Genomic DNA, 26,885 nt, shown 5'->3' on the forward strand with positions numbered 1-26,885 from the left:
AACTGTGCGTCTTCCTGCCTTTCACAGTGCAGTGAGTATTTCTTTACAGAAAAACATGGAAACCCTGTGCACCACATCTGGATCAAACAGAGCTTCCACATGCTTCTTACAGTGTTTGTTTTGCCCTTTGTGGAGCACCAGACGGGTGGGGTTTACTGCGGCGGGGGGGGGCGTTCGCTCTCCTGCTGTTGGACTCTCTGCAGGCTCACAAACGCCCCGTGTACTCCGGGTGTTGGATGCCCGCTGTAAACCGAGTCTCTTTAAATTTTTACCGTGAGAGTTAGCGGCGTGTCAAACATAACCTCTCGCTCCACTGCCGCCGCTGCTGCTGCTGGAGGCGTTTGTTTTCCACTCCAATACGTGCCTCAGCACTAAATCAGCTGGTTAGAGAGAGGAGCTAGAGGAGTGAAGCAGCTCCCATGCAGCTGTTGTACCTGTGTTTGTCGTATTTTGATGTTACACTTGCATGTATACCTGTGATTTTGTGCGTGTGTGTGCATTTGAACTTGTCTGTGTAAATGATTTCATGTTTGTATGCCTGTGTGCATCAAACTCTGTGTTTTTAGATGAAGAAATGTACCAGAACAAATGAAAATAACGTCAGAACAGCAGGGGGAAACTGAAATCGAACATAAGAGGAGGATTTATTTGATTGAATGGGAGTTGCTTGTCCAAAAAAGAAAGCCGAACCCTGAAGGGATGGAGAGGGAAAGAACCGTCTTAATGAGATTTAGAAAAAAGGAAATCATTTTCAATCTGGGAGCACTTTATCTGCAGCAAAATATACAGAGAAATCATTAATGGGGAGGAAACAGACAGAGCTGCTGTCCTCGCTGCTGGTTTATGGATTCATAACTGGAGCACACAGAGAGAAAACCACTGAACGTCAATACGAGTTCATTTCTTCAACTGGAAATGAGATCTGGATAAAAGAGACAGAGAGAAGGTAGAGCGAGACACAGTTACAGCCATCTAAACGTTTCCTGGAGGAAGTAAAGAGTTAATCGGTCAGTTGGAGCATCGCTAAGCTAATCTGAGGAGTCTCAGGCCTTCAGGAATTAGTTCACTTCAGCTGAACTAAAGAAACTACTTTCTCAACTCAAAGGTTCCTTTAGCTCGGTGTTGTCTGCGTTTCCACTGCAGTATGAAGACCTGTCAAGATTAGGCCAATTTCCTAAATTTTGACGTAGAAAAAGCAGCTTGAGTCGGTTAACTTAAGTCCACCCAAAGTATCTGGGACTTTTGGTCCCATGAACTTCATCTCAAGGAACTGAAAGGTTCCTTTAGCCCGTTGTTGTTCCACAATGACGGTCCTCCTCTCCTGTGCATCCGACTGTAACTTCATGCTGATGTGTCGGAGACTCATGAACATAAAACAATTGATGCAGGTGTAGATACATTCAAAAAGGTGGTTGAAATAAAACATTTAACTACTCCAGCAGTTAGAAATGTTCAACACTGCAATCCCCACCCCCAAGGTTACTGTAGGCTACTTTTGGAAAGTACTGCCCCCAAGCGGGGACTTTTTAGGGGGTCGAATAAAGTCCTTTCATTGGAGACCGGAGTGGTGTTTGAAACTCTCTCTGTCTCTCAACCTTCTGCAAACCTCTTTTGTGGAGCAGTTTCAACCTCAGACAGAGCGGCTTATATAAAACTAGCAATTAGCAACACTGCTAATAACAAAGCTTTCTCTGTTTGGGACTCTCCTGCACACTGTTCTGTTCATTCAGTGCTGTCAGGACGGTTTGCTGTTGGTCAGCAGCCCAAATTCATGCATCAGCGAGGTGTGTGTATTGCCTTTGACAGAAAACCTGCTGTTCTTTTCTCCAGTGAGTTTTATCATTTTTGTCTCCAGCAAATGTTTGAGAGAAGAAAAAACTCCTGTTATAACAATTCACTCAAGAGATTAACTGACTGATCGAATTCATTGATTATTAAAGTACAGAGATTCAGTGTGTTCCCAGTGGAAAGCTGAAAGTTACAAAAATTGGCTCCTGACTGAAAAATGTCTGCGCCCGATACGAGCCGAGGCAGTTCCATCTGTGTGTTTGTGTGTGTGGAGTCCATTGACCTTCTTTCATCTCCCTGTGAACAGGACAAATATTTAAAATAGATGTCATATCCTGGACCGCCTCCAGTGTAACAGCCTCTGTGTGTGTGTGTGTGTGTGTGTGTGTGTTTCAGTCGCTGATTCCTTCACCGCCCTGTGCTGAAAAACCAAAACCTTTCTTTTTTCCTCCCTTCACTCTCCATTGTTGTCTCTCTCTCTCTCTCTCTCTCTCTCTCTCTCTCTCTCTCTCTCTCTCTCTCTCTCTTCCTACAACCTCCCCACTTCATTTCCTTCACTCCCCTCTCTCTCCCCCTCTGCCTCTCTCCGACAGCCACTAATAATAACGCATGAAGGCAGTCACACCAAATGAAGACAAATGCCGTCCGCCGCTTTGGAATCATAATCTCTCTCTCTCTCTCCCTCTTCCTCTCCGTGCTCTCTCGTCCCCTGTCTCGCCCTCGCTCTTGTCCTCCACCCTCTGTTCTCTCCATCTTCATCTCTCCATTGGGCTGTGGAGTGGGATGTCTCTATAAAAACCTCCAAATCGGATTCTTTACTGTTGGTTGTGGTAAAGGAGAAGCATTCAGATGTATTCGTCAGTCTGAATGAAAACATCTGGAGGAAACATCCGAGTGTCCTTCACACTGAAAATGTGGATTCCTGTAAATAATAATTTGTCATCATGACAGTGGTTGTACTTTGAACCTCAAACTCTGAACAAAATCTACTTTTGATCCTTTAATATTGAGAATCCTCAGATGCTGAGTCTGATTTAGTATTCATTGTATCACACTTTCTATAAGGATGCATAATACAGAATTAGATTAGCTGTGTAGCAAATATCCTTTGATGGATTTCTGTAATATTTTGTATAATATTTGTGGAAATCAGCTGTGGCAAAAGTCTTTGGGAGAGATCTCTATCTTGTCCACGCGTATACCAGCCCAGTATCACGGCAAAGCGTGCAATAGACCCGCCGATCCACTAGAGGATAACGTGTCAGTGTCATGTTTTGCCTTGCCAATATTCAAAAATATTTGTTTCAAAAACATCATTATATGTGTGGACCATGTCTTATACAGCCAGCATTAACAAAATACTTACAAATATGTGTTTCCAAATACAACATCAGGGAGTTTGTTGTCTCATCAAGTTATCTAAAATGGTGGTCAAAGTTTAGAAAAATAAAACTTGGTTGACAAAACATCAACTCAAGGTGATTTCAATCACAACACGGCCTTCTTGAGCAGAAGAAGTTAACCAGTTTTCATAGGACTGTAGATTTGTTTCAGCACTTGAAGAACTTCTCGTCCATGTTGACTTAAAAGTTTCAAAGTTAATTCTTGACTTTGGAAACAGCCAGTCCATTAAGTAGCTGTTTGCTTATATCCAGCCCAGCCGATCCACTAGAGGATGCCGTGTCACAATTTGCCTCCCCTATATGTGAAGAGTACACATTTGCTTGAAGGTGCAATAAAAAGGGTGAGAAAGTCTGTGAGAGGAGGAGGTCGGGGTGGAGGGATGGCTTTCACCCAGGAGACTGCTGTTTGTCGCCTGTGTGAAACCAAAAGTCTGTGCTGATTGATCAGGAACCTAACGTTAGGATCTTTTCCTCAACCTGACCGAACTGCAACATCAGCAAGCTTTATTTTTAAAGTGCAACCCGACGTCGCTTTATTCTTGCTGATGTGACCGCTGAATGAGTTGGAAACACTGCCATAGTGCACCAGTGTGTGTATTAAACGGTTAAATATGTTACCGGGATGTCTTCCCGTTTCCATCCGTTAATGTAACTCGTGATATAACTGGAAGCTCCAAACGTCTCCCAAATGGACCTCAAGGTGAGATTTTTTTAAATAATGAGCTTTGAAGCTCTGTGTCGTTAACTTTGGGGAAAGATTGTGATCATGTCTAAATAAACCAAGGTTGACTGTTGGTAGGAGATTGGGTGTGAAGCACTGGATTGACATTTAAATACCTCACCTCTTTCTAGAGACTATTCAGTAAAGTCTTTTATTAAACAGTGAAGGAACCCTCACATGCAGAATAGACACAGACTGATATCTGAAGGAGTAACACAGCTCAGTAGAAGAACTGGGATTAACAAACCACTTCACTAAACTGTAAATCACTAACGATCATTTGCATGTATTTTGCGAATGATGAATCATGATTGCAGCGACTTCCAGCCGTTTCCTCCCAGTTAAAACCAAAGCTCTCTCGGCGTGCGCCGCCATGATAAAAACCATTTCCACTACCACAAATTAACAAATCCACGGCTGAATGGTAATGTTCGCACCATAACTGCGGGGATAATTGATTAAATGAGCATTGTAATTACATTTTCTCTTCCTAATATTGAAGATGTTATCAGTGTATCTTTTATCATTAAGTTAATCAGGAACTAAGACGACATTAAAGAGAATGAGCGAGCATGTGATTAGTGTGAGAGAGAGAGAGAGAGAGAGCGACCCACTGAGTGTATGTGTGTGTGTGTATTTTATTCAGTCTTTATTGTGTTGGGGCCCTCAAGCTCAATTCTTGTGCTTCTTTTGATGAATAACTGCGCAGTGTGTGTGTGTGCAAGTGTGTCTAAGTTATAGCTAAATGTGTGTATGTCCATGCATGCAGTGCTAAGTCCCCCTAGTGGTCAAAAACAGACATAACAAGAAGGCTCCGGTTACAGCAGCTGTCATAGTGAATTTTTATTGTTTTTTAAGGCCTAATGTAGGTTAGTATGTATGTATGTACTTGTACTGTTTGGTGTGAAGAGTTAGCATTGCTGCTAGTTTGTCCTGGTGGCCAACGGTGGTACTGCAACGGAAAATAAATCCCCTGCATGCCAATAAACCACGGTTGTATAAGATATATCTGAAAAACACAAAAAAAGTCTTATTTTTATGCATTTTTTCAGAGCATACATATTTAATATTTGTAAAAGTTTCTCAGAACCTGAAAAAAAAGCAACTTCTTATGAGACATCACCTCAATGTAACGTCTGTGAGTTGAGCAGGTGGAGCCACACTGAAGGCCATCTGCCCAGGGCATAGACTGTGTAATTAAAACTGTCCATAGTCTCTGTGACGTCCTCCACAGGTCTGTGAAGAGCCGTCGTGAAGCTCAGTGTGGTCGGCTCTGGCAGTCGCCATCTTGGCAGCCCTGACTCCGCCGGCTCCCGGTTAATCCAACAATGGGCAAAGAGGTGGAGCAGAATGAAGTCTGGTTACTGAAAACTGTGACTCAAAGCAGCCACACCCTTAGTTATGCATAATTTTAAGCCTTAATATAAATTAATATTTTAAAAGTTTTGCCAATTTATAATCTTTTGTTGACATAATTTACTTTTCCTTAGAAAACCTTAATCCTTTGAGTTTTAGAATCTAAAATTGCTGTATTTTAGAATTTCCTTTACAGTGAGCTGTGAACCCAATTAATCATTATTTGGGTAATCAATAGTCATATAGTATAGTTGCAATTGAACATATGAAAGTATTTAGTTTTACACTTTAATGTGTTTATAGTTCAGAGTTCAAGTAAAATACAGATATTTTGCTTCCAAACCTTAAAGATTCAAGATTTTCTAGAGGAGAATGGTAAATTATTGTTAATTATTATTAATTTATTTTAAAATGTTGTTTTGTTGAGTTTGAGTTTGACTGACTTGAGTTGAAAACTCCCAAAATTATGAGTTTTCTCAGCTTTTTTTTACAGTGTAGAGCCAGGGTGCAAGGTAAACACTGTACTGATACCACTGGCTGAAAGTCTGCAACTCTTCCCTTTAATAGAGAGTTAATGTAAGTTATTATCTCAATTATGAAATAAACTTTAAACTCTTACAGTGTGCTCGCTGATGATTGGAGCTATAGGGTATAAATGGGCCATCAGATACAGACTCTGATCACTTCCTGTAGAGCAACAGGAAGTCACAGCCAGAAATCCTCCTCTGTTCACACAATACAAACCCAGCATGAGGAAGAGACACTCAGGATCCTGACGCCTGTGCATCTGCTGTGTGTGTGTGTGTGTGTGTGTGTGTGTGTGTGTGTGTGTGTGTGTGTGTTTTGGAAGGGTATCCTAAGGTTAAACTGCAGAGAAACAGCATCCATCTGGAGAGCATTAAAGAGATTTATCAACGTTCCTGTCCTTGAATCATACAACATATCGTTGTGTGTGTGTGTGTGTGTGTGTGTGTGTGTGTGTGTGTTTGTTTGATCATCCACGCCCACCCGTTTGCAGCGTCTCATCTCCATGGCAACAGATTGGATGTCCATCAAAACCTACGCTGACCACCACACCAGAGAAACATGACCTGTCAAAGTAAGATATCATTAATAAAACAGAGGTTGGTGGTTCATTAATGACCTTGGAAACAATCACATGGTCCACTCACTCGCTTGTAGAGGAGCTTTCGACCAATTCACAAGGTCTTCATCAACAGGTGAAGTTTGCTCAGTTGTCATGAACGTGTAGACGTTCAAACATCCATGTTGAGCCGGACGGTTTATTCTTCTTTCATACAGTTACACTCAAAGAAATAACCCTTTTCTTAATTAAATTAAAGACTTAATTAAGTTAATTCACACTAAAACCAACCATTATGTGGCGCCAGCCACCTTCACCTTCAGATGAGACTCAGATATGAATATTATTGTCTCTTTATTGATAGAAATGTTTTAATATCTACAGTGTACAGCTGTCACTGTACAATACACACTGCTGAGAGACTGTGGTCAGTACTGGACCTCGAGACTAGATTAGGACCTCACCCACCGACACACACACACACACACACACACACACACACACACACACACACACACACACCTCTTCAGGGAATTAAAGTGATATTGAGCTCTGAGCAATAACTGGAAGAGTGGAATTATTACTCCAGGGCTGTCACTGTGTGTGTGTGTGTGTGTGTGTGTGTGTGTGTGTGTGTGTGTGTGTGTGTGTGTGTCTGTGTGTGTGTTGGTCACCTGTCCACTTGTCGATTGTTGCTTTTGATTAAAAACGAGGAGCAGCGACAGCTCAGAGTGTCTGCAATATCCCACTGATGCTGTTATCTCTCTCTCTCTCTCTCTGCCCTTCCTCTGCCTCGCTCTACCCTTCCTCCGACTGTCTCAGCGTTTCTTTAAACATATATTTTCGAACACGAATAAAAATGTAGCCAAAATATCTTCAGGAACTGGCAGTCTGATCACAGCAGTTAAAGTGGAACCAGAATTTGAATCCTCCTCACTGTTGAGTCTGAAAGTGTCTCTGAACGGGACAATAAACATAAATGAAATACGTTTCCACCAGAGAGCAGCTGATGATGATAATGTGAATATGTAGCTCAGTTCAGATACATACAGTATTAAAGCTGAGCTTCTCTCTCTCTCTCTCTCTCTCTCTCTCTCTCTCTCTCTCTCTCTCTACTGTTATGTACTGATCTCTCTCTCTCTCTCTCTCTCCAATATTGACATGTGTTGACCTTTCTGAACCGCCCTCTCCCCTCAACTCTTCCTCTCTGCCTCTCCTCTTCTCCCCCCTCACTCACCCCAGCTCCCTCTGTCCAAACCTCTCCTTTCCCTTCCTCTCTCTCTCTCTCTCTCTCTCTCTCTCTCTCTCCACTCTTTCCTTTATTGACATGTTGACCTGTCCGCACCTTCCTCTTACTGTTTTCCCCATCCTTCCCATCTCCCATCTCTCTCTCTCTTTCTTTCTCTCTCTCTTCTCTCTCTCTCTCTCTCTCTCATTCTTCTTACCCCACTCACCCTCTCCTCACCTTAAGCCTGCCTCCTCTCCCCCCTCTCTCTCTTTTCCTTCTCTTCTCTTTCTCCCTCTCTCATCCTCCCAACTATTCTCTCGATGTGTCAGCGTCTCAGATTGCTCTTCCTCTCTCTCCCTGGACCCCCTCCTCCCCCTCCTCCTAGTCCTCCCCCCCTCCTGGCTATTGATTGGTTCATTTGATAGTTCTATCACCAATCAGCATGAAGTTGACCTTTTGGACTTGGCAATGATAGCAAGACGTTGAGTGTGTTTGTGTGTGAGTCGATTTTGTGTGTGTGTGTGTGTGTGTGTGTGTGTGTGTGTGTGTGTGTGTGTGTGGGTGTGTGTGTGTTGACCTTTGCAGGCAGAATGTCAGCCTGGCTCTTGATGCTGCTTGTCAGTGCTTTAGTTGGACAGGAAGCACTTCAGCTCTCAAACAGGAAGTTCAAACACCCCTGATGACTGACAGCGAGCAGCATCATGTGACCTGATTAATATGGTTATAAGTGAACGCTATATCACAGCTTTACCTCGCCGTCAGGACTAATAAAGACGGTTTTGGTGAGTTGTTTCTGTCCACTCTGAATGAAGCTACGATGATCTGTGAGGTAGAATTTGTGTTTTTTTTGTTTTGTTTCTGTCCAATTGTTGCGACATCCAGTAGCATCATGTAAAATAAAAAGGACCAAATCAAAATATACGATTCCTCCTCGATTCGGTGACAAATCGGCCTGATCTGCCTGTCGTCTGACTCCGACGTAAATGAGCAGAACTGTTTATAAGACATTATCGTCACCTGGCAGGAGTCCAGCAGACCAGGCTGGTTTAAAAAAAAAAAACAAGCAGCTGATGGAAATAAAACCAGGCAAATATTGTGTTTACAGGAGCCGGGGGAGAGTTTTATTGTCCCTGTGCAGCCGGGGATCTGCTGCTCCAGTTGTTCCAGTTGTTGTTAATGTGTGAACTGGGAACAAACTGGGAACCCAATGAGTGAACTGTGCCTTTAAAACTGAGTGTCAGACTGTAAAGAGCCATATGCTGGTTGCAAAAGACACAGAGAGAGAAACACACTCACATTATCATCACAACATTAACTGATCCACTGTTTACATTGTCTCTCTGTTTCTGTTCATTCTCACACACTCAGTTTCAGTTTGACTCCACATGTCCGTCTCTTCTTCTTCTACATTCTGCCACTGAAAAACAAAACAGATTCTGTCTTTATTTCTGTGATATTTATGTCAAAAATCCACCTTAACCTGATGGGACTCAGGCTTTAGACTCCCAATCAAAGTCCGAGATTCAAAGGAGCCTGAAAAGGGCCTGAAAACCTCCTCCTGGTGGTCCAAAGCTCTTGTGTTAGTGATGTAAACACCAACAGTACCCTGCTGCTCCGAGCTTCCCATCCGGGCACGGCTAGCTGAGCTAACGACAGCCACCCTACAAGTAATTTCCCCACTGGAATTATTAAAGTATTTCTGATTCTGATTCTGATACAGTTAGCAGCAGTTAGCGACTACTTTAGCAACAATCCGTCCATCAGGAAACTTAAATCACAGAGAGTTGAGGTGGAGCAGTCGGAGGACATCAAAATGAAAAGCAGAAAACATTTTCTACCTAAAATATGATCCAGTTTCACCAAAATCAGCGACAGAAGGCTCGTCGACATGAACTGCACCTCGCCGGGAACGTGGACGAAATCAGGCGGCAGCGGCAGCGGCAGGAGGCGGGGTCAGTTTCCAACAGCCTTCAAAGAGTAAAGTCACAGAAATGTTTACATCCTGTTAGATCATCTGTAGGCTGCCTGCAGTTTTTAGACCGGATACCAAAATAAACTTTATTATTATGGACCACACGAGTAATGAAACAGCTATAATCTAGAATTGAATTTTAAAGTCACACAGAAAGTAAGGAAAACGTGGTTGTTGCTCTTTCCACAGTAAAATACGGGCTAGAACGGGCGTACAGAGACACCATTCACCCTATAACAACTGAGTGTAGCATCAAAATGCATCTGTAGCTGTTATTTCCAGGTAAAACAGTTGCCCGATGTAGCTGTAGAGGCGTGGTTGTCTCGCTCCGTACAGGCGCTGCAGTTAAAATGGCGGTTTCTGATCTGCAGCGCTGCCAGCAGCCTATGAAAGTGCCTGGAACCTGCATTTAGTGTCACCTCTTGAGCAGAGGCCTCATTTATCTCCAGACACTTAAGTGTCTGGAGGGAAACCTGTGAAAGCAGATACACTTTATGTTTGGCTAAGTTTGTGTGGTGGAAAAATAACTGGGATGATCTTCCCGGGTCGGAACATCTGGAGGAGACACTGAAACCAGAAGAGTGGAGGCAGTTAATGAACATGGTATTTAAATGAACACACGTGTTTGTTTGTCCACTCACTTTAGGCCATAAATCCTTTTTTAATCTCTCTCTCTCTCTCTCTCTCTCTCTCTCTCTCTCTCTCTCTCTCCCTCTCCCTCCATCTTTTCCCCATTTTTGTTGCTCTTTGTTTCTCCCTTTCTCTCTATTTCATTTTAATCACCTCTCCTCCCTTTCTCCCCCTCTCCCTTTCTCTTCGTATCTTGATTTCTTTATTTGTCGTTTTCCTATATATCACCCACCCTCACCAATTTTTCTGTCCTTCTTACAATTCATTTGCTCTCTCTCTCTCTCTCTCTCTCTCTCTCTCTCTCTCTCTCTCTCTCTCTCTCTCTGTTTTTCCATTTGTCATTAAGAGGCAGGCAGCTAGACAGTAACATTTAAACCGCCCGTTCTGAATGGTTAAAAGATGGCCTCATCTGTTGTGTGTGTTGTGTATATATGTGTGTGTGTGTGTGTGTGTGTGTGTGTGTGTGTGTGTGTGTGTGTGTGTGTGTGAGGCCGATCGATGCAGTAATCTGCAGGAGGTGGGAAGCAGAGAGGGAGCGAGCCATTCAGCAGCGCTCGCTAATCAATTGCAATTCTTTCTTTTACTGTCTGAACGCCCAGATTTAGACATTTGTGCGTTGTGTGTGTGTGTGTGTGTGTGTGTGTGTTGTTAATTCTGTCTTTTACTGTCTGTGGCCTAACATTTAGACCTGTATGTGTGTGCAGGCTATGTGTCTCTGTGCTCTTTATGGATTTCTTTAAGTGTGTGTAGCTGTGTGTGTGTGAGGTTTGTCCTGAGGGTGGCGCTGTACATCATTCAGATGTAGAGGGGTTCACCCTGTGGGGAGCAGGGATATCATTCACAGTCTGAATGTAGATGTTGTCTTTGTCTGTTAGAGTTGCAAAAAATATTTAGATTTTTAGATTTATGTATGATTTATGTGAGACTATAAGATATAATTATAAAGTTAGTAGAATAAATATCTGACGTTCCACAACTGCCGGTCTAGTCAAAATTATGCAACATCTGTTTACACTTTCAAAATAAAGCAATGTAAGAGTAACATTGTGGAACAGTCGCAGTTTGGTTTAGGCACAAAAACTACAAAACGTTACGTTACGTTAATTTGGTTTTACACAGAACATGAACAGTGGGTTGAAGTCCTGTGTTTGTGTGAGCCACCCCTCAGTTTTAATAAAGCCTGATCTGTAGCTTTTATGATCACATCCAAAGCGTGCAATAGACCCACTGATCTACTAGAGCAGTGGTTCCCAACCTTTTTTCCTTGAAGCCCCCCTTGCCTGTGTCCAAGACAAGTCAGGCCCCCCCAACCCCAACCCCCACGCACTAAAAGAATAAAGTAATTAATTACAAACTTTTATTTGCAAAAATAAACACCAGTTGTAGGTTTTTGTCCTTATTCTCCTTGTTTTACAATGTATATAGATACCTTTTATAAATTTAATTTTTGTAAGTAATTATTTTGGTAACCTCACAACCAGACAAAGTTGTGCGCACCCCCTGTCATCTCTGGCACCCCCCAGTGGGAACCACTGTACTAGAGGACACCGTGTCAGTGTCACATTTTTGGCTTGCCTAAATGTGAAAAGTACATGAAGAGCAATGAAGTCAGTGTGGTGAGGAGGGAAGAAGAGCGCTGTTCCGGTCTGCTGTGAAACCAAAAGTCAACGTGGATTTATTTAACTTAACTTACACTGCATATTTATTGTAGTTAACTTGGCTGCAGAATGAGAATGTGTTGAAAACGTGACACTGCCACAGCGGAGCGGCGTGTGTATTGTACGCTTCGGTTTGAAACTGGACTGCAACCAGGTTTGCTTCGAAGTTTATTCTTCACCTTGGGAATAGTAGGTTGACCAAATAATCCCAACTCATGTTCTAATTGCTATGTTTTTAAGGAACTTTGTACTGTATCACTGAGGTTTCGTGGTTTCAGGCGACACAGACAACTCCTTTAAGTCAGAACTCAACAAACGGACGCTGAGACTGTCTTTTCCTTCAAGTCAAATCCAAAATTCTAATTTTTGTGACTTACTTCTGACTCTGAGTCTAATTTTGGTTAATACATGGATGGATCAATGTTTTTAGGGATAAAAACCCTTGAAAACAGTCCAAATAGTTTTAAATCTGTCACCTAAATAAACTATTCAGACTCTTCAGAGTTACAGATGGTTTTAATGGTGTTTAGTAAAAAAAGAAAAGAAAGAAACTGAGCAGAAAATCCATGAAATGTACTTTATTACATTACTAGAGCTTGATCGATTAATCTTCTTTAGTAAGACGAGTGTAGTAACTATATCTTTGTTCTGACGTTACCTTGGGCTTTTTGCAGATTCATTTAGATTAAAAACATTTGTTAGCTGCTGCTCTAAATATAACAATCATAAATGAATCCATTCATTATCCTCTTAAAGTCTTATTAAAATACCTTAATTACATTGTTGCTGAAGGTAAAAGTCAGTTTCTTTGTTGTTTTGTTCAGATGCTTTAATTCCACTGCAGAACAACAGTCTGCGGCTCTCAGACAGTTAAATTCTGGTTAATACAACAAAACATTTCATTATGACTGAGAGACATAAAGCACACACACACGCACACGCACATTGACACACGCGCTAACCCTCCACCTCACTGCCACACACACACACACAAAACACATCAATACAATCCGTCCACACACACAGAATAAAATAAATAAATGTACAATCAAAATTGCAATTACCTGCAGAATTTGTGAAGGGTAAACAAATCTGTGCCTCGCCCACCCCACACACACACACACACACACACACACACACACACACCGACGCAGAGAGCGGCGTTAGCATTCTAGTTAGCATGCTGAAATGAATACAGTTAGATCCAAAGCAATTTCCTTTTATTTATCTTAGCAGCCGCGCATAAATAAAGGCAAGGGCATCCAGGCAATTAGCATAATTACTATGAGGCGGTCAGACCCTCTGTGATTTCATAAAGAGACACACACACACACACACACACACACACACACACACCGCTGCCACAGGGTATGTGTGTGTGTATTAGAGAGACAGAGGAGAAAAGATAGAGACAATGACTGTGAGTGTGTGTGAGCATGTTAGTGTGCTGTTTCTTAATGTGTGTGTGTCCATTTGTTCCACCGTGTGTGTATGTGTGTGGGTGTCTGAGTGCCGTCCTTGGTCTGTCTGCCCCACACACACATATGGTGATACATACAAACATTTGGTCACATGGTCACACATTACTGCACACATATCCACACACACACACACACACACACACACACACACACACACACACACACACACACTGAAAAAGCAGGTAATAACATGCACACACACACACACACACACACACACATACTCACAGACCAATCTAAAGTCCCAGTGTGTCTGTGTATGTTATTAATATGCAAATACAAGAGAAAAACAACAAAGGGCATGAAAAACAATATCCCACCTAACAGACTGAGGTCAGTTGATACTGGATCTACTGGTTCTATAGCAGGCAGAGGTCTGTTGATTTCTTTTAAATCAGTTTCAGGCTGTCGTTGAGCTTCTTATTGTATGTTTATCTTCATTTAACTTCTTTAGATTCTTCTCTTTATTCATTTTGGTGTCTATACAAGTCAGAGTATCTGTTTAATGACGGATGTTCAGAGCTGGTATTTTGCACAAAATATACACATAATATGATAAATATACAGTCATCTCAAACAAGCACATCTTCCCTTCACATCTTCACTGTTTTAAACTGCTCTTGACCAAATTAAACGTAGTTCAAATTAGAAGTAGGCAGCTTTCGGTTTATCAGTGCTGGTTTGGGTGTTTTACACAAGAATGTTCTTAAAGGCTGTAGCTCTGGCAGAAAATGTCAGTTACCGAGACGAGAATATTGTTTTCCAGGTGTTACACCGACCTTTTGTGCTTCTTACAACCTTTCACTGACCTTTTGAGACCCCGCCGACCTCGTACATAATTCCCGGTGTAAACCGAAAGAGGCAGAAAAGACAAACATGCAGCAGAAAACAATGTTTTTGGTGTGAGCTCTGGTTGGAGTTGCTGCTCTAATAATCTGAGGCCTGTTTAACCTCCGGGAGGCAACCTGGGACTTAACGAAGCAGTAAGCAAGGTTATGTTTGTTTACAGCACATCTATGTCTGTGTGTGTGTGTGTGTAAGAGAGAGAGAGAGAGAGAAAGAGAGTGTTTACATCAGCGTCATATCAGCATAATTTACACACACACAAACACACACTTGCTTCCACCTTTCAACTCGCTTTCCAATTCTAATTAATCCGTTTTAATCCCTCTGAAACGGGCAGATTTGCTTCCCTTCACCTGGAGCTGCTTGTTGCTAAACCTGGACCTCAATCAGACAAGATGATAAAACTGTAAAAAGAAAAACACAGATTGTGATTATCTTCACATCTCAGCCTTTTCCACTGTTGTGTTGTGTTACTTTAAAGGGGGCAAGAAGTAATCCATGACCTACACAGGCTTAGCGGTTGTGTCGCAATATTCCAAGACGCATAACTGGGAAAATAGAAGGTTTAACAGGGTTAACATCCCACATTCCCTGAATCCTCCAAACCAATTCCCATTCCCAATCCCGGAAGAATGACTCCTGTCCCATCAAATTCCAGTGTTACCAACCAGCAACCAGAGCAGACAAACACAACAGAACAGACTGAAGAGCATTTATTTATATTAGAACTGCATATTTAAAGGTATATAAAATGTAATTTCCAGTCCTGTGATAAATACTGAAATTGACTCCCATTCCCCAAAAAGGTCAGCTGAGTAGAGCGACTGAAACTGCTGTTTTTATCATCTACATCTGTGAATTAAGGATTTATTTCCACCAAACCAGAGTTGGTGATTGTTGGAAACACTGAGAGACGGTTTTGGTGAGATTTATTTAGTTTCTGTCCAGCTCAAAGTGTGTTTTACTGGACCGCTTCTGTAAACCTCCTCACCATGATTGCTGCTCCCTGTTACATTGAAAGAATGTAAACATGGCAACCATGTGGGAGTAGTAGTTTTTAGTAATAAGACACAGTAAAATAGAAGTTACCTGGATATAACTCCATTTCCATGAGTATGCGCGTAGCCCCTCATCGCTAATATCACCAAGTAAATGCAAACAGAGTTACAGCAATTAATGTAATTAAAGCACTATACAGCCTGGTACAATACAAACGTCAGGTGTTGCAGTGATGCTTTTAATAAGAATAAATGAAACCTAAACCACAGGTAGTTACAATTGGACTCCCAATAACCCCTTTAGATACATTCAAACATGTTTACCAATGCAGTGGAACAGAAATAAATGAATAAATAAAGAGAAGTTTTTTTATCCACTGGATTTCAATGGAATAAGCTGCATCAGTCGTCACTAATGGTTCAAACATCATCTGAAGATAATCGACTTGTTAGAGGACGAAGAACCTGACGACACACACAGATACAGACCCAAACACAGAGCTACCTATGCACGCACTGGGGACCTGAGAACACACACACACACACACACACACACACACACACACACACACACACACACACACACAGGCTCAGGATGAGTCAGGGTGTGTGTTAATGAGGAGCCCAGCATGGACGGACATTGATGAGGCTCGTTGACAATTAACATCTCATTAGCATCTCGTTAGCTGAGAGGGCAGACTTAACGGACGCAGGCACAGGAGCTGCCACCCACACACACACACACACACACACACACACACACACACACACACACACACACACACACACACACACACACACACACTAACACAAATAGCTTATATCAGGCCACCGATCAGTTTGAGTAGCCAGTGATTCTCCTGTAAAATTGAGCTCACTCTTCTTTCTTATAACAAAGCTCATATACATCCATATATATGTGATCTTTGTTAGGAAAGAGAAAATGCATCAATATTTAATTCATTATTAATTGATTTAATATTTATATGTGTATAAATGTATTTAATATATAATGTGAGATGAGATATTGAGAGCTATGACACACAGAGAATTAATATTAATGACAGAGATATAGTCATACATATATATTCACAGTCTGTTCAGAGTGGATCTAACACTCACCTACACACACACACACACACACACACACACACACACACTCACTCACTCACTCACCTACACACACACACACACACATCTACACACACCTACACACACACACCTGGTGTATCAGCAGCAACAGTAGGGAACCACATGTAATTAACCTGCCTGACCTCAGGAGTATTAATGCCTCTGTGTGTGTGTGTGTGTGTGTGTGTGTGTGTGTGTGTGTGTGTGTGTGTGTGTGTGTGTGTGTGTGTGTGTGTGTGTGTGTGTGTATGTTTGAATCAGTGTGTCGTACTCAGAGTGTCGAGTGTTCTTCACATAACGACAGCATTAGACACACTCACATCTGTGTTTGTGTGTGTGTGAGATTCGCTGCTGAAGTCGAGTGTTCCACCGTGATCTTCACATAAAGACACCATTAGACACACCTAGGTCTTGTGTGTGTGTGTGTGTGTGTGTGTGTGTGTGTGTGTGTGTGTGTGTGTGCAGTACTGCAGTACTATTGAAGGATACATTACAGTGTGAGTGATCCATGTCTGTGTCTGAAATCCCTCCTTATTTACTATAGATGGCACTGTATCTACTGTCCGCCATTTTATTTGAGTGTGAAAATGTGTTAAAGAAAGTAGTCTCCCTTTAAAATCCCACAATGCAATGTGCCGCATCTTTTAGATGAGAAAAATGACTGTAGTGCGACTGTACAGCTGACAGGGATGATGCAATATGATGGTTAGTTCGTGTCTGCACGGGGAGCAGTGAACGAGGGAGGAATTCAAGGCACAGCAACAGCACCCGAACGCACCACAAGGTCCAAAATAATACGAAAACAAATCAAACACAAGTACTAAAGTAAAAATAAACACACATAAACAAAGTATTCCCTGCAAATTGCAGTAAAGTAGTAAAGATGTATTGCACTTGGCCAGAAGTGACAGGAAATGTAGTCCAGTTTGTGAGTCCAATAAGACCTCAGCAGCCCGCCGTCCACAGTTACTTGTGTTTGTACCCACAGGTAGATTTGGTTTGCAGTAAAAGACGACATTCCTCTTGACAAAAATATAAATACTGCAAACAACTCAGGCAAACATACACTGTAAAAAAAGACAACTGTCAAACAATGACAGTAAAAGACTGTAAACTGTAAATAGGTTTACGTTTCTGTAACAGTAAAACTCTGTGATATCTGATGGCAAAACCTTAATTAATACAATATTTTAAAGGAATTTATACAGAATAAAGTTGTGTTTTTATATTACAGACTGTAAACTGCACAGCAAACCACCGTCATGGAAAACCGTGTCTTTTGATGGTAAAAACTTTACTATTACTATTTACTTACTATTATTATATTATATTTATACAGTAAAATATGGATTCATATGGATAGTCATGTCTCCCCTGAAATGTTTAGTTAGAGACGTGTCTTGGTCTCGGGAGTATTTTCAGCAGCACAGATGCCATCAATCATGGAAATGTTATAGGAACACCTTTTCTATCATTGAGTAAGCTGACTATATTTCATATTATATTCAATGTATAACAGTAAGAGTGGAGAACAGCTGATTTAGATGAATATTGATCAGAGATGAGAATCAGATTTAGATTTTTACAACCACACATACTTAATAGGCTTCTTTTTTTGACAAATTCAGTGTTTTTCTTGTCTTTTTTCTAATGCAGGATGAGACTGTAATATAAACTGTAAAAATAATAATTTCATTTAGTTTTCTTTGCAGGAATGAATGAAATAACCTGTAGTTTATGAACCCCTGAGGGTAAGAAAGGCTACAACAACAACAGTAGTGAATATTCAAATGTTCATTGATTTGTTCTAGTAAAGTTCATTTAAAGACAAATAAGTTATTATAAATATCAACTGATGATTTATCGGCTGTAATTTAATTATCCAGGTAATTTATAATAATATACATTTCCCATTATTGGCTGATTTACTTTATCTGATAAAGTCCTGATAATTCAGAGTTTACAGGCTACAGTATAGAACAGAATATAGGATATAGTTTACAGCATTCATTCCCAGAGACACTGTATCGTGACCCACACGTGGGTTTGGGAAGTTTAATTTGAAATAAAGAAATTTGCAGAATTTGTTCCTCCTGCTCTATAAGGCACTTATTTAATCTCATTTTACTCTCAAGTATTTCAAATGTGTACATACTTTGACTGATTAAGTGAAAGATGAGAGCTGTAACTTACTTTGAGCGCACTTACTTACTGAGAGAGATTTATTATATTTAAACTGTGCACATGTTTTAGTGATGATGAAGCTGTGATTTATCAAATGTATATTTCTTTAAATGGCTCCTTCTACCTGTTCATTTCTGCACAAATTTGCTATTCTCGCTGTGAGTTGGTTCGCCATGGGTTGTCATTTTTAAGAAGTGCTTCCCCAGAAACAGTTTGGGAACCACTGGTTCAAATGTGTGTGCTTCAGCACCACGGACAGCGCTGTGGACTGTAGTTAGTTAGGTTACTGATATTTCAGAGTCCCAGTGTCAATCAGATAATGGATCAATGAGGCAGCCAGACTAGACCAACATATTCACCCCTCAGCCCCAGCACTCCTGCTGCCAGGCGGGTCTGAAATGTGTCACCAAGCTCTGTCTTTTTACTGCAAGTGGAACTTTAATATTTAAATGAATTCCAACTCTTCTGTGTTTGTGTCTGTTTTCAGTCTCTGGACGGGTTTGTATTTGCACTAAACAAGGAGGGACGCTTCCTCTACATCTCCGAGACCGTCTCCATCTACCTGGGTCTGTCACAGGTAAGTCACACACCTGTTTGCTTGTATGTCACCACTGCAAATTCTCCAGTGTCTCTTGCTCTCTCTCTCTCTCTCTCTCTCTCTCTCTCTCTCTCTCTCTCTCTCCATCTGTCTGTCTCTTCCGTCTCTCTGCCTCCATCCCTCTCTCTCTCTCATCATTACCAAAGACAATTCCCAACAAATTAAGGCTCATTTCAAATCTCATCAGCTCGTCGGACGGTTGTTGATTTGTGCAGCGAGCGACGACGCATATTTTATTGCTGTGTGTGTGTGTGTGTGTGTGTGTGTGTGTGTGTGTGTGTGTGTGTGTGTGTGTGTGTGTGTGTGTGTGTGTGGGTGTGTGTGTGTGTGTGTCGGCGACACTTCATTGTACTTTGTCAGCTTGGTAACGAGTTCTGCGTCTCAATTGGTTCACTCTCCACCAGTTCCTGTTAATGGAGACAGGCGTCCATCTGAAGGTCGACATAGCGACCTTGGAGGTGCTAATAAGTCAGTATTGACAAGCTCTCTGTGTGTGTGTGTGTGTGTGTGTGTGTGTGTGTGTGTGTGTGGTTGAATTAAAAGGGATTCAAACCATCACACTCTCCTGTTTACCTCATAGCCTGTGTGCAAACTGCCAACGTGTTAATGAAAGCAGGAAACACAGGAGTGGAGAACATGTGCTGGGAGACGTGTTCTGGCGTCCTGTGGCTGAGAAGTTGTTTTTATCTTCTTTAGCATCATGTTAAACCACAGAGTGTCTCTGTGCTGTGAATATTATCCACTGTAGTACTGTAGTGTTTCTGGGATTCACACACTGTGTTGTCATCGTTTAAAAGATCATTTTCAGAGCTTCTGTTAAAGTTGCTGTTAATCAGCTGGGTCGGAAATCTTTCCTTCACTGCAAGCGTGGAAGTTTTCCCTCTGCGTGCATGAGTGTGTGTAAACCGGCCATTAATCAGCATGTACACTTACTTTGACAGCAGAGACTTGGATTGCCTCTGATTGGCTGGTGACTTTGTGCCTGACAAAAGTGAGAGTTAGCCAACTAACTAGCCCGGGGTAGCAGGAGCCAAACCCAGCAGTAAAACCACCTCCGTCCTTTATTTGCTGCAATCAAACTGTTCACCAGGAGCTCCTAGTCCGACACAGTCCGCTAATGGATCCACTACAGCTGCTGGACTGGGGGACGTAACACACAGCGTCCCTCCCTAACTGCCTGTCTTTACAGGAAATGCGTAAACCACTACACCACTAGAACGTGAGCGAACCACAGTGTCGCTCTCACTGATGGAGCTACTTAACATTCTGATCATTTAGTAATGAATACAGCTCGGCCTGTATGTTCAGACTGTAGATATCCACTCTGCTGTCTCTGTGAGCTCCATGTTGTTTTCTGGAAGAGAGTTCGTATTTACTGTCTGTGCCAGGACATACATTAGGTCTCTCTCTCTCTCTCTCTCTCTCTCTCTCTCTCTCTCTCTCTGTTTCTCTCCATTAGTTTAATGTGAACTCCTTGTCTCTGTGAATTAGATATAGGAAGCTCTCAGATATGGGAGCGAGGAAAAAAGGCCAATCAGTTTACCAAATTAAAGAGGAAGGCACATCACTCTCTCCCCCCCCTCTCTCTCGTTCCCTCTGTCGCTGTGTCTCTCTATCTCTCCCCCCTCCCCTCCCCTTCCTGGATTAATTCCCCCACCAAGATTGATTGATGATTTCTATCAAATAATTGATTAATTGTCAAATTGGGTCCCCTAAGCTTTTCCGCCAGCTCCGCTGAGCTGGTTATCTTGTTCTCTCTGCTTTTATCAGCTGCTGAAGAAGTGGCACGCCGATTAAAAAAGTGAAAGACAGAAAGAGAGAGAGGGGGGGGAGAGAGATCCAGCTTGTCTTTGCCTTGTAGGAGTCTCACCCTGTAATCCTACATGTGTACACAGAGTTCGTCAACCTCCATCCTCCTAATTGCTCTCCCTTCCTCCTCTTCTCCTTTAATCACTGCCCTTCCCTCTCTTCAGTTTTTTTTTTTTTCTTAAAGGAAGGAAAATATATCGCTAATTATTTTTCAACTTTAATTAGATCATGGCGTGCAGGAAAAATGGCTGGGTGGCGGGGAGGGATGAGGATGGGGGGGATTTTTTTTTTAAGCCTTTTGACAAATTGACGAGGTTATGAATTTTCTCGCTCGGTGGCCGACGCTGAAACAATCTTCAGGCAGATTTATGTGTAAAGAGGATTTGTCGGTTTAACTCGTTTCTTTGCCGTCTCGTCGGGGAGACGGGACGTGGCCGGCCAATCAAACAGGCCGTTAATAGAGTCATTAACAAAGAGCGGAGCTGTAATTAAACACGGCCGCTGAGTAAAGTTAAAGTCCCTCCTCCTCCTCTTCCTCCCCCTCAACGCACGAACACTCACTCTTCTTCTTTTTTAAACTTTGTGTGAATTTTAATTCTTTGCAGTAAAAAGTTGACGAGGACGTGGAGAGTGATAGTGATATCACGGCTGTTTGTGGTTAAACTAAAGGTCTATCTCTGTAGGGATCCTTTCCATAATGCTGTCAGACACTGACAATAACAACCTGAGTCTGTCAGTGGCAGAAACTACTACTGTTAGTGGAACAAACAACAACTACTGTTAGTGGAACAAACAACAACTACTGTTAGTGGAACAAATAACTACTGTTAGTGGAACAAACAACAACTACTGTTAGTGGAACAAACAACAACTACTGTTAGTGGAACAAATAACTACTGTTAGTGGAACAAACAACAACTACTGTTAGTGGAACAAACAACAACTACTGTTAGTGGAACAAACAACTACTGTTAGTGGAACAAACAACTACTGTTAGTGGAACAAACAGCGACTACTGTTAGTGGAACAAACAACAACAACTACTGTTAGTGGAACAAACAACAACAACTACTGTTAGTGGAACAAACAACTACTGTTAGTGGAACAAACAACAACAACTACTGTTAGTGGAACAAACAACAACAACTACTGTTAGTGGAACAAACAACTACTGTTAGTGGAACAAACAACAACAACTACTGTTAGTGGAACAAACAACAACAACTACTGTTAGTGGACGTATTCTGACGATGCATTAGTCCCTAAATTAGCTGACATTATATGGCAGCCATTGTAGCTCATTTCGCAGATATTTTCTCAGTAACTCTGTGACCCAAACCGACTGTTTGGCCTCTCTGGTGGACTGGAGGCTCAGCTGTGCGACTGATTGCCTGGCGCTGCTTACTCTACAGTTTATTCTTGTGTCGTAGTTTATTGGTAAAGTTGTTATATTTATTATATTTTCCTTTCCATTTTTAAATCCTTTCATAGGTCAGTGGTGGTTGAACTGGTTTTCTTGATGTCACATTTTGCCTTCAGAAGGTCGACAGAGTTCTAAACTTTAGATTTTCTGATGTCAGTTTCTTGTTTGTGTTCATTTGAAACAGGTGGATGAAAACACACTTTCTGTCTCTGTCCTGTCGTTCCCTGTAGAGGCCGACAGCAGGAGAATCTGTCGCTCTGTAACACCCTGTTGATCCAACAACACAGCACAGTGTGTGTGTGTGTGTGTGTGTGTGTGTGTGTGTGTGTGAGTTCATGTACATATGAATGTTTTTGTGTGTTTATGTGTGTGTGAGTCTGTTTATGAGACCAGGCTTCGCTTGCAGCTGCCCTCTTAGTGATCTAATTGAGATGTGTGTGAGTGTGTGTGTGTGTGTGTGTGTGTGTGTGTGTGTGTGTGTGTGTGTGTGTGCAGCAGATGGCTGTGTGTCCTCTGCCTGATGGTCCAGAGGAAAATAATAACTGCGTCGTCCCGGCCAGACCCAAATTAGTCTGCTGGATTCTCGCCCGTTACGCCCAAATATGGTCGACAGCCAGCTCCGCTTCATGCCAGGCCGGCATATGCAGCCGTGTGGGAGAGTGCACACACACACACACACACATACACACATGTGTTGCATGCATGACCCACAGGTAACATGAAGCATTTGGCTTTAAAATGGCGTCTGAGAACAAAGATGTGAAATTAAAACAAGTCGAGTCATATTTTAAATCTTCTTCCTGTCCTGACTCCAAGGACCAAAGTCAATCTCCCGTCTGATGGATGTGACTGAAAACAGATGTTACACTTTAGAGCCACGTTATCCATAATCCAAATGTAAAACTGCGATTGGAAGCTGCTGTTTGAGTTAATTGAAAGGCATATTTTTACAATATATGATTTGATTGATTGAGCACAATGAGCTCTTGTCCTTGCTAATATTTGGGGAAATTTTGAAGGTTAAAGAGGAGTTTCTGTGCGATGATAACAGAAATATGAGGAGTAACTGACCTCTGCAGACCTGGAACACCCAACAAGACCTGCGGTTTGGAGATGCGGTTTGGAGATGCTCTGATCCAGTCGTCTAGCCGTCACAATGTGATTCTTGTCAGAGTCGCTAAGATCCTCATGCTGCCCATTTTTCCTGCTTCCAACACATCAACTCTGAGGACAAAATGTTCTGCCTGATGTGCCCCCCCACTGACTGACTGACTGTGCTCACTGTGTTTGGGCTGATCGCTGTATAAAAATGATGGACTGTAGATATTATGCATAAACTGTGGAGTACAACGAAAACATACTGAACAGAATAGAACATATATGTAGGGAATGAACAAGCAGCAGAGATGTCAAACAGACTGGAATAAAGACATCATGTATAACTCAAACTTTAATGGTGCATATGAACATCATTCACTTCTATTTGTTTGAACACGTTTGTTTCTGTGTGTGAGGACTGACATCAGATCTGTTTGTTCACCACACAAGTTCTTCCGCTGAAAAAAAAAGGGTGGAATGAGCTTTTTAAATCTCTCTCTCTCACTGATGTGTGCAGGGCGATCGACATGCAGTCTGAACCAGAGAGTCTCTCTCTCTCTCTCTCTCTCTCTCTCTCTCTCTGACTTTCTCCTATTGTTCGCTGGATTGAGTTGGCCTGCTTCCAGATGACTGGTGTGTGTGTGTGTGTGTGTGTGTGTGTGTCTGTGTGCTTGTGTGTGTGTGTGTGTGTGTGTGTGTGTGTGTGTGTGTGTGTGTGTCAGAGGTGTGTGAAGCGATTTGTTTCTCTCTTTGTCATTTAAAGAGGCTCTCCAGTGTTCAGACCTGCTGACATACACACACACACACACACACACACACACACACACACACACACACACACACACACTCACACACGCATGCAAGGTCATTCTGCACACACAAACACACACACAAACACACATCCACACACACACACACACACACACACACACACACATACCCACTACACACTACACACGCACACACGCACAGGGTCATTGGAAAGCGAGGCAGAGCCTGATCTCTGCTCTCTTTCACTCCAATCCACATTCCCTCAGAGAGAGCTGGCAATACACACACACACACACACACACACACACATACTCTCCCAGTATTCCCAGTGGGCTGCTGCTGGTCTGCAGGGGAACATTGAATGAATTAGCATTAAGCAGCTCCAGCAGACTGTCAGACTGTCGGCTGCTTCCTTCCTCTGGTCTCTTAGCGTCCACACTGACGTCCACAAACCTTAAATCACGTCTCTGTCTCCGACTGTCCTCCTTTTTCCTCATATAGTCTCACACAGTGTCAACAAACTGCTGCTGACTCTGTGTTTCTGTCTATGATTCTGTTGCTGTGGTTCTGTTTAGACCAATGAAAGCTTGATAGACAATACAACAAGGGTGTAATCATGGTATACACGGGGGGGGGGGGGGGGGCCTTTACAGAGGAACAGTGATCTGAATTCTTTAAACCCCTCGATTTCTCCTCTGTGTCTCAAATGTAAAACTGAAATAGGTACCATAAGCCCTTGCAATGCCTTCGATTGTAGGGATATAACTACTGTAGCTAGCAGAAGGTTATATAACATTCTTACTTTTGCTGCTAGGAAACATATATTAGTACAGTGGATGAGTGATTGTGGCCCTTCTGTTAATGGTTGGTGTAAAGTTATATTTATTTATTTGAAGTAGTCTGCAAACTAAAGCAGATCAGTTCTACAAAGTTTGACAGGCTTATTGATTTTGTTTGTTTGTGTAATTGTTGCTCATGTTTCTGTTATTATTGTGGAAAAATAAGAAAATCCAATAAATAAATTGTCAATAAAAGAAGAAAAGCAATGGTAAAGCGGTCGGTCTTTAACTCAGATTTGAATAAATAGTAAGAATTGTTTCCAGTCTTCTGTCAGTTTGTTCCACATTGGAGCAGCACAGGAGCTGAAGGAAGCTTCTCCACGCTTAACTCTGGGAACAGCCAGTAATCCAGAACCAGCCGACACTGAGAGGTCTGCGGGGCTCGTACGGATCAGGAGATCTGACCTAAACCATTCACAGACTTATGGACAGGCAGCAGCATTTTGAAGTTGATTCTGAGAAACTGATCTGAGAACTGGAGTTATGCTGCGTGTTTCTGGTCTTTGTTGCAGCAGCATTCTGGATGACCACTGTCAGACCCCAGAACAGTCTGGGATTCAGTGGCCGTTTACTGACTTTACCCACATCAACCAATTAGAATTATACATTTTCCAGTAGTGGCGAATAGGATAGCTTCCAGTGAAAGAAGTGGCCTTTGTAGAAATAAAGTCTCTAAGAGAGTCTAAAAACTCACCAAGCTGGCAGCACTGAACCGAGGCGTATAAACTGAAAATCAATAGGCAATAAGAAGATTATTATATTTTATTAATTCTATTTTTATTCTATTTTGTCTTTTTCTTTCCGTCTACACTCACTTTTTTCCCCTCCTGTCCTTTATCCCTCCTCTTCCTCTGTTTTTGAGACGGGGGGTCGGCCATTTGCATGAGGTCAAAGAGGGGCATTCTGGGAGATGGAGGAGGTAGGAGACAGGGTGAGGATGATGATGAGTAGGAGGAGGAGGAGGAGGGGTGGCCAGGAGGAAGGTCACAGTTAATTGAGCTGCCCTGGTGAACTTGCGCACACATATACACACACACACACACACACACACACACACACACACACACACACACACACACTAAAAGTTTCATTCATAATTGATGGCGCTAACTCCAGAGCTGCCATGTAGTCCTGATACTATAATATCTATAATAATTCTAATAGGTGGTGTGTGTGTGTGTGTGTGTGTGTGTGTGTGTGTGTGTGTGTGTGTGTGTGTGTGTGCGTGGGTGTGGGTGTGTGTGTGGGTGTGTGTGTGCGTGCGTGTGTGTGTCCTGTTAAAAGATGAAGGGATGGAAAGAGGGAGGGAGGAGAAAAGGTGAAAGTAGGGAGAAGTGATCGACGTCAGAGGAGAAGAAATGTAGTTTTGTTTTACCTTTTAAAATATGTAAATGATGGAGGGATGAGGGGCAGAAATGGAGGAGTAAAGAAATTAAGTGAAAAAGCAAATGAAAGAGGGAGGAAGAAAGAACAGAGGAAGAGAGGAATTGTGCATGGAGATAAAGCTGAGGAGGAAATTGGTGTTTTCAGACGATGAAGGGGGAGAAAGAGGAGGAAAAAAGGAAGAGGAGTAATGAAAGGAGAGATGGAGAAAAGACTTAAGGAGATGACCTCATCATGAACATGTAAATGATGAGGGATGAGGGACAGAAATAGAGGAGTAAAGGAATGAAGTGCAGGAAAAAGAAAAAGGGAGGGAGATAGAAAAAAGTGTTTTCAGAGAATCAGAGAGGATGAACACAGGAGCAAAAGGATGAGAAAGAGGAGTGAATAAAAGAAGAGGAGAGGGATGGAGAAAAGAGAGCTTAGCCCTCATCATGAAGATGTAAATGATGGAGGGATGGAACGAGACAAATTTAAACTTTAC

General features: G+C 42.1%; 1 protein-coding gene across 4 annotated transcripts in view; it reads left to right on the plus strand.

The window, feature by feature from the left end:
• LOC127354098 (neuronal PAS domain-containing protein 3) overlaps positions 1-26,885 on the plus strand; it is a 286,712-nt gene that overhangs the window by 177,553 nt on the left and 82,274 nt on the right. For 3 of the 4 annotated variants that reach the window (XM_051383751.1, XM_051383753.1, XM_051383754.1), the window contains 2 exons: positions 17,531-17,581; positions 18,968-19,057. In XM_051383751.1, coding sequence (XP_051239711.1) covers positions 17,531-17,581; positions 18,968-19,057 — 141 coding nt within the window. The remainder of the gene's footprint in view (positions 1-17,530; positions 17,582-18,967; positions 19,058-26,885) is intronic. The other variant, XM_051383752.1, reaches the window with a different exon arrangement.

The sequence above is a fragment of the Dicentrarchus labrax genome, unplaced genomic scaffold, assembly GCF_905237075.1.
Source record: "Dicentrarchus labrax unplaced genomic scaffold, dlabrax2021, whole genome shotgun sequence".
In the NCBI taxonomy this organism is placed as follows: domain Eukaryota; kingdom Metazoa; phylum Chordata; class Actinopteri; family Moronidae; genus Dicentrarchus; species Dicentrarchus labrax.